The 8,672-nt window shown below is 40.3% G+C and overlaps 1 protein-coding gene across 3 annotated transcripts in view; it reads left to right on the top strand.

Annotated features, from left to right (window-relative positions):
- The window catches only part of naalad2 (N-acetylated alpha-linked acidic dipeptidase 2), a 186,077-nt gene extending 179,896 nt beyond the window's left edge, over positions 1-6,181 (top strand). For all 3 annotated transcript variants that reach the window (XM_043691544.1, XM_043691543.1, XM_043691542.1), the window contains one exon: positions 5,571-6,181. In XM_043691544.1, coding sequence (XP_043547479.1) covers positions 5,571-5,757 — 187 coding nt within the window. In that variant the 3' untranslated portion in view covers positions 5,758-6,181. The remainder of the gene's footprint in view (positions 1-5,570) is intronic.
- Positions 6,182-8,672: the final 2,491 nt, after the last annotated feature.

The raw sequence follows: 8,672 nt of genomic DNA, 5'->3' as shown, positions 1-8,672 counted from the left end.
TTTTCACGCAGAGAGTGGTACGTGTATGGAATGAGCTGCCAGACGATGTAGTGGAGGCTGGTACAATTGCAACATTTAAAAGGCATTTGGATGGGTATATAAATAGGAAGGGTTTGGCGGGATATGGGCCGGGTGCTGGCAGGTGGGACTAGATTGGGTTGGGGTATCTGGTCTGCATGGACGAGTTGGACCGAAGAGTCTGTTTCCATGCTGTACATCTCTATGACTCTGTGTTCACACCGACCTTCCGAAGAGTAACCCACCCAGACCCATCTCCCTCTGACTAATGCACCTAACACTACGGGCAATTTAGCATGCCAGTTCACCTGACCTGCACATCTTTGGACTGTGGGACGAAACCGGAGCACCCAGAGGAAACTCACGGGGACATGGGGAGAATATGCAAAGTCCACACAGAAAGACGCCCAAGGCTGGAATTGAACCTTGGGACCCTGGTGCTGTGAGGCTGCAGTGCTAACCACTGAGCCACTATATGGTCAGTTGATTGAAGTACATGTAGTGTGTTTGCCGTGTACTATACTGGCAATTGCTGCATTTGTGACATTGCCTGCAACACATATAGTACAGCATTGTATCCACCCACTTGACTGATGACTGCTGACAATCGTGCCATCTGCCCAACTTGTGTTTGTAAAGCACCTTAAATTATTTTAAAATAGCTCAAGGCAGTTCACAGGAGAGCTATCAAGCACTATTGAAATCAGACTACATGAGAAAGTAAGTATTAGGACAGGTGACCAAAAATCTGTCAAAGTTTTAGTTTTAAATGAGCATTCCAAAATAGATAAGAGAGATGGAGAGGTTTAAGAAGAGCATTGCAGAGCTTGGAAAATGGCAACTAGTAGCATGGATACCAATGGAGTTGCTAGAATCAACTGATGGCTCAAGCATATTCTGACTGCAGTGACCAGTAAGCTTGGTAAAACAGTTCACATTAAATTTTAAATCTGCCAATGTGTTCTTTAAGAGAGCCCCATTAAATTCAATTTTCTCCACAAAATCATAGTTGTGATATGTAGCAACTCAGAATGAATGCTGTTCCATCAGTTACTGCAAGTGAAGAAATAGCTAGTTGGGTTCCATTCTTTTTGAGACACACTCAGTAGAAACAATTCCCTCAAGCCCAGAATGACAGAAATCACCCCTATGGAAAAAATCTCCTTAACTACTCCTTGTGCTCAGATCAGTACACAAAACAAGATCCGCAAAGTTGCCTTAATAATCCCCCCCATACATCTGCATTTCCTGCCCACATTGAATCATAGAGATGGTTCCCCACGCTCGGCTATTGCAGAAAATACGGGGGCATGGGATTGTGGGTGATTAAGTGGTTTGGATCAAAAATTGGCTAGCTGAAAGAGGGTAGTGGTTGATGGGAAATATTCATCCTGAGTTTAGTTACTAGTGGGTTACCGCAAGGATGTTTGTCATTTCTATAAATACCTTGATGAGGGCATAGAAGGATGGATTAGTAAATTTGCAGATGACACTAAGGTCGGTCGAGTTGTGGATGGTGCAGAAGGATGTTGTAGGTTAGAGAGAGACATAGATAAGCTTCAGAGCTGGGCTGAGAGGTGGCAAATAGTGTTTAATGTGGAAAAGTGTGAGGTGATTCACTTTGGAAGGAGTAACAGAGTACTGGATTAATGGCAAGATTCTTGGTAGTGTAGATGAGCAGAGAGATGTGTGTCCAGGTACGTAGATCCTTGCAAGTTGCCACCCACATTGAGCGGGTTGTTAAGAAGGCATACAGTGTGTTAGCTTTTATTGGTAGAGGGATTGAGTTTTGGAACCATGAGATCTGGTGCGGCCTAGATCCTTGCAAGTTGCCACCCACATTGAGCGGGTTGTTAAGAAGGCATGTGTGTTAGCTTTTATTGGTAGAGGGATTGAGTTTTGGAACCATGAGATCTGGTGCGGCCACATTTGGAGTGTTGCATACATTTCTGGTCACCACATTATAGGAAGGATGTGGAAGCTTTGGAAAGGGTGCAGAGGAGATTTACTAAGATGTTGTCTGGTATGGAAGGAAGGTCTTACGAGGAAAGGCTGAGGGACTTGAGGCTGTTTTCATCATAGAGAAGAAGGTTGAGAGGTGACTTAATTGAGACATATAAGATAATCAGAGGGTTTGATAGGTTGGACAGTGAGAGCCCTTTTCCTCGGATGGCGATAGCTAGTATGAGGGGACATAGCTTTCAGTTGAAGGGTGATAGATATTGGACAGATGTCAAAGGTAGTTTTGTTACTCAGAGAGTAGTAGGGGTGTGGAACACACTGCCTGCAACAGTAGTAGACTTGCCAACTTTAAGGGCAGCTAAATGGCCATTGGATAGGCATATGGATGAGAATGGAATAGTGTAGGTTAGATGGGCTTCAGATTGGTTCCACAGTTTGGTGCAACATTGAGGGCCGAAGGGCCTGTACTGCACTGTTATGTTCTACGTACAGCATGGAAATAGACCCTTCCTTACAATTAGTCTATGCCGACCAGATATCCTAATCTAATCTAGTCCCATTTTCCAGCACTTGGCCCATCGCCCTTTAAACCTTTCCTATTCATGAACACATTCAGATACCTTTTAAATGTTGTAATTGTACCAGCCTCCACCATTTCCTCTGGCAGTTCATTTCAAACACACACCACCCTCTGCATGAAAAAGTTGCCACTTAGGTCCTTTTTGTGAAGAATAGGATACAAATGATGATATGCCGAAGTTACACTTAAGTGCCATGATACAGTTTCAGTGAACTAACTGATCTTTCTTTCATTCATTTGTATGATGTGGGTGTCTCTGGCTGGGCCAGCATTTATTGCCTGCTCCTCGTTACCAGCAGGAAATGGTGGTGATCTACCTCCTTGAACTGCTGCAGTCCTTGTGGTTTTGGAAGACCCACAATGCCATTAGGGAGGAAATGACAGGATTTTGACCCAACGACATTGAAGGAACAGCAATGTATTCCCAAGTATGGAAAATGGCTTGGAGGGTAACTCTGAGATGGTAGTGGTCCCACGTATCTGTTGTCCTTGTCCTTCTAAATGGTTTTGTTCATGTTCATTGGTTTGGAAGAAGATGTCTAAGGATCTTTATGCATCTTGTAGATAGTACACAAAGCTGCAAGCTGAGCATCAGTGAAGTGACTGAGTATTTGTGAATGGTGCACCAATCAAAAGGTCTACTTGTTCTGTTTGATGTCAAGTTTCTTGAGTATTGTTGGAGCTGCCGCATTCGGGCAAGTGGAGAGTATTCCATCACATTCCAGACTTGAGTCTTTTAGATGGTGGACAGGCTTTGGAGAGACAAGAGGTGCATTACTTGCTGCAGTATTCATTGCCTCTTACCTGCTTTTGTAGGAACTGTATTTTTAAGGAAAATCCAGTTGTGTTTCTGTTCAATGATAACCCCAAGGATGCTGATAGTGGTGGATTCCGTGATGGCTACAGCATTAAATGTCAAGGAGCAATAGTTAGATTGTCTGTTATTGGAGAAACACTTTGTTTGGCATTTGTGTGGCACAAATATTACCTGCCACTTGTCAGCCCAAGCCTGGATATTGGATCTGAATGTAACTTCTTTAGTATCCAAGGAGTTGCAAATGGTGCTGAACATCGCAATTTCAATGGTGAACATCCCTACTTTTGTCCTTATAAAGCAGCTGAAAGTAGTTGGGTCTAGGATACTACCTTGAGGAACTCCTGTGGAGATGCCTTGGAGCTCAGATGACTGATTTCCAGCAACTATAGCTATCTTCCTATTTGCCAGGTATGAATCCAACCAGTGGAGAGTTTGTCCCTAAAACCCATTGATTGCAGTTTTGCTCGGCCTCCTTGATGCCTTCTTGATGTCAAGGACAGGCGCTCTCAGTTCATCTCTGGAATTCGGCCCTTTTATTCATGTTTGAAACAAGGGTATCCTGAAGTTGGAAACTGAGTGCCCCTTGGGGATCCCAAACTGGGCATGAGTGAACAGTTTCTTGCAGAATAGGTGCTGCTTGACAGCACTGTTGGTGATATCTTTCATTACTGATGATCAAGAGTAGACTGATGGTGCAGTAACTGGGTGGTTTGGATTTGTCCTGTTTGTTGTGTCAAGGACATGGCTGGACAATTTTCCAAGCTGTCAGATAGATGGCAGTGTGGTAGCTGTACTGGAACAGCTTGACTTGAGGTGCAGCAAATTCTGAAGCCAATTCTTTGGTTCTATTGCCTTTAAATTGCTTAGATTATTCTTTATGTGGTCTTTTTCAGTTGTTCATGAAAATACCAAATACCCAGAAAGATGAATTAAGCAAGTTAATTGAAAGAGTGGTTATTTTTGTTTGTTTTTATGACAAATTCTGCACTTTGAATTTAGAGCAATGTGAAACCTAGCTTGATAAATCACAAGCTTTATTTTTGTAATTTGGTTACCATGACGATCGGTGACTGAGCAAATTCACAATAGTCTATCAGTGTACATTTAACAAAGCTTGCTTCACAAAAGTAAAAATAAGATGTATAGAAATGGAAAGGGACAACGAGTCTGCACCAATACTCTGGAGAGAATCCCATCTGGACTCAGCCTTCTACCCTATCCCAGTTACTCACATTTACCATGACTAATCTGCCGAACTTGCACATCTCTGGACAGTATCGACAATTTAGCATAGCCAATACACCTAAACTGCACATTTTGGATTGTGGGAGGAAATTGGAGCACCTGATGTAAACCCACATAAGCTGGGGAAGAACATACAAACTTCACACAGCCACCCAAAGCTCAAACTGGGTCCCTGGTACTGTGAGGCAGCAGTGCTAACCACTGTGCTCCCCTGACAATTGTTAGTGATAATTTATATCAGCAAAAACAAAGATTCAAATGTTTGCCAGCAATATCCTTTTACAGACACTGCACCCCACTGAAAGATCAAACTTGTCTTCACACTTAAATTTTTTACTGAATTGACTATGTTGCAAGCACTTCCTTTTGGTGAATTTCTGTATATTCTCCCCCCAAGACACACACAGACACACAACACACTGTCAAACTCATTGACTTTTCTCATCTCCACAGAACTTTAAACCAAAAATCCATTTACCTCTAATTTCTACCCAAAGTTCCCAGCATATTCCTAAATAACAAACACCTTAATTAAAAAACAGTACTGTGAATGCACTCTTTTGAGAATCTATTGAGAACAAGCATTGGGTGGGTGAGATCTAATATCCAGAACTTGACATGACATGCATTGGAGTGAACTTGCCAAATTCCTTTTCATAACATCAAGATACTGTAGAAAATTTACACATTTCATCCTGGTTTCTTTCCTCATGCAACAGTATATTTTGAAACTTTCCACTCTAGGAATGAATGTGATAACAATTATTTTATTTTAAGAAAGTATAATTTGTTAAGTCTTCACAGCTGATCAATGTCTATCTTGACAGATTAATTTCAGTAAGCACATCACATTATAACCAGGCAACACTAATGCAAGCTGAATGCTTCTATTTAATGTAATTGATAAATGTGGCATTTGACATTTTTAATTTCCTTTTTCTCCCATAGGCACATCATTTATGCTCCCAGTGCTCATAATAAGTATGCAGGAGAATCTTTTCCAGGAATCTATGATGCTTTGTTCGACATAGCAAATGCTGCAGATGAACACAAAGCCTGGCAAGAAGTGAAAGAGCAGATTGCTATTGCATCCTTTACAGTGCAAGCTTCTGCTGGAACGTTAGAGGAAGTATAACTTTATTTCGTTTTACAGTTTTGAGAAGTTAAATTGGGAGTTTATGCTGTGACAATAAGGTATCTTGTCATGAACAATAACTTAGAAAACAATTCTGTTTATGCTCAACATTAAATGCAATATGTATACTATTCATTGATTGTATACTAAAACTTTGGGTCAGTTAACTCATTAGGCTGGATAGGTGGTTTGTAATGGAACAGAGTGGTGTCAACAACATGCATTCAACTCCCACCCCAGCTAAGGTTGCTATGAAAGATTTTTCCTTTTTAAACCTTCCTGTTGCCTGAAACCTGTTGATCTTTAGCTTAAATCACCACCAATTGTCTCTCTTTAATGAGATAGCAACCCTAAGGTCCAATAGGATTATGGCAACTCTACCCTTATATTCTAAAACCTAGCTGAAAATGTGTTGCTGGAAAAGCGCAGCAACAGGCAGCTTCCAAGGAGCAGGAGAATCGACGTTTCGAGCATAAGCCCTTCTTCAGGAAATGTTCCTGAAGAAGGGCTTATGCCCGAAACGTCGATTCTCCTGCTCCTTGGATGCTGCCTGACCTGCTGCACTTTTCCAGCAACACATTTTCAGCTCTGATCTCCAGCATCTGCAGTCCTCACTTTCTCCTATTCTAAAACCTACCCAACTATACTAGTCATGCTGTTGTATTTTTCAATGGTCAATTTTCAATTGACAGCGCAGTATTCCAGGTAATATGCGACGTTATAGAGAAGATATAGCTACATGAGAACAAATAAAATTATGTTCAGTTCGTATGCGAAATAGAGAAACAATGAATATTTTTACGAACTTATAATTAATAGTTATATGGTTACAAGAAGAAATGAAAATATGCAAGTAATAATATGTATAGAGTAGCATCAACTTTGAGAATTGGTATTGGTTGCTGTCAATTTAATGCATATGAACATAAGATTCTGATTAAGTTCAGGAGTGTTTTATTAGCACAAGTTAATAAAGAATACATTCAGCAACTGTTATACTATTATACACTAAAAAACATTCTTCAATATTTCATCTACATTTTAAATTTATAGTGAGCTTCAAAAACATGTGAAATAGAGGATATTTGACTAATTATTTAATTGATTGGATTTAAAAAAAAATAAACCACACTTTATGTGCACTGAATGAATCTTAAGTAAATGCTAAACTTTCAGCAGTACTTGGTCAAATCACTGCCCCAGTGTCAAAACATAAATTCAGAATTGATGTCATTTCCTCAGGTTGTAAGTGGGAAACAGTGCTCCACTTGATTCTGATCTAGGATTACACCTACTTACTGAGTACATCAACAACTTTGGGTTAAATGAATGGCATTGTTCACTTCCCAGAGGATTTTTTAGGAAATATGCTTGGCCAACATTTTAAGTTTGAAGAAAAGGATAGTACAGTGGCAGAGTGGTTAGCATTGCTGTCTCGGCTCTAGAGACCTGGGTTCAATTCCAGCCTTGGGAGACTGTCTATGTGGAGTTTGCATGTACTCTCTATGTCTGAGGGTGCTCCACTTTCCTGTGCAGGTTAAGTGGATTGGCCTTGCTAAATTGTCCAAGGATATGTAGGCTAGGTGGATTAACCATGGCAAGGTGGGGTTATGGCTGTTGGGAGGGGGAGTTCCTTGTGCAGACTTAATGGTCCAAATGGCCTCTTTCTGAAGTCTAGGGACTCTATGAAAAGAGCTGAGCCACATAGATTCATTGAAGTATTTAACTTGCTTTCTAGGAATGGGTTTATCTCCTGTTAACGTCTTTACTAGAAATGGAAGTGAACAGGTTAGGTTTGGATTTGAACTTTTTAAAATTTTTATCTTATTTGCAACTGAATCTAACTGTCAGCATTGTTGAATTTTAATAAGAACTGTCACTTGATATTGAGATTATTGCCCATGTGGAGAATAATTACAAAATGTTATTAAGCTGAACTAATTCAATACTATATCTTAAATGTGATCTTGTGTATTTTTTGTATGAACTTCTCTGCACTTAATTAACATATTTTCAGTGTTAGTCACAATTCAGACAAGGCAATTAACTCAAACTTTGTATTTACATGAAATTTAAAAATTCAAAAGTGATTAAATGTTTGAATATACTTCTATTGGGAAGTGTATTTTTTCCATCAAATTCTGTGTTTCTAAGAAATCTAAAGCTTGAATCATAACTGGCAGCTGGAAACAAAACCATAGCTCCCCAAACATATTTGTCCTTACAGTTGTGAACATGCTGCAACCTAACTGTCCACTGTGATTAAAAATGAGCTTCAGAATGTCTCATTTATCCTTTGCAGGTAACTTTAACAAAATACAAAATCACAAGCAAGTTCATAGCTCCTTGAAAGTGGAGTTGCAGGTAGACAGGGTGGTGAAGAATGCCTTTGGTATGCTTACCTTTATTGGTGAGTGCATTGAATGTAGGAGTTGGTAGGTCATGTTGCGACTGTAAAGGAAATTGGTAAAACCACTTTTGGAATAATGCATTCAATTCTGGTCTTTGTGATATAGGAAGGATGTTGTGAAACTTGAAAGGGTTCAGAAAAGACTTACAAGGATGTGTCGGTGTTGGAGGGTTTGAGCTGTAGGGATAGGCTGAAGAGACTTGGGGCTATTTTCCCTGGAGCGTTGGAGGCTGAGGGGTGATGTTATAGAAGTTTATAAAATCATGAGGGGTATGGATAGGCTAAATAGCCAAGTTCTTTTCCCCAGGATAGTGGAATCCAAAAGAAGAGAGCATAGATTTAGGGTGAGAGGAGAAAGATTTAAAAGGGACCTAAGGGGCAACCTTTCACATAAAAGGTGGTGCGTATATGGAATGAGCTGCCAGAGGAAGTGGTGAAGGCTGGTACAATTACAACATTTAAAAGGCACCTGGATGGGTATATGAATAGGAAGGGTTTAGAGGGA

This window comes from Chiloscyllium plagiosum, chromosome 6 (genome assembly GCF_004010195.1).
Source record: "Chiloscyllium plagiosum isolate BGI_BamShark_2017 chromosome 6, ASM401019v2, whole genome shotgun sequence".
NCBI lineage: Eukaryota > Metazoa > Chordata > Chondrichthyes > Orectolobiformes > Hemiscylliidae > Chiloscyllium > Chiloscyllium plagiosum.
The sequence above is the reverse complement of the archived record's forward strand: the minus strand, read 5'-3'. Positions and strand labels throughout refer to the sequence as shown.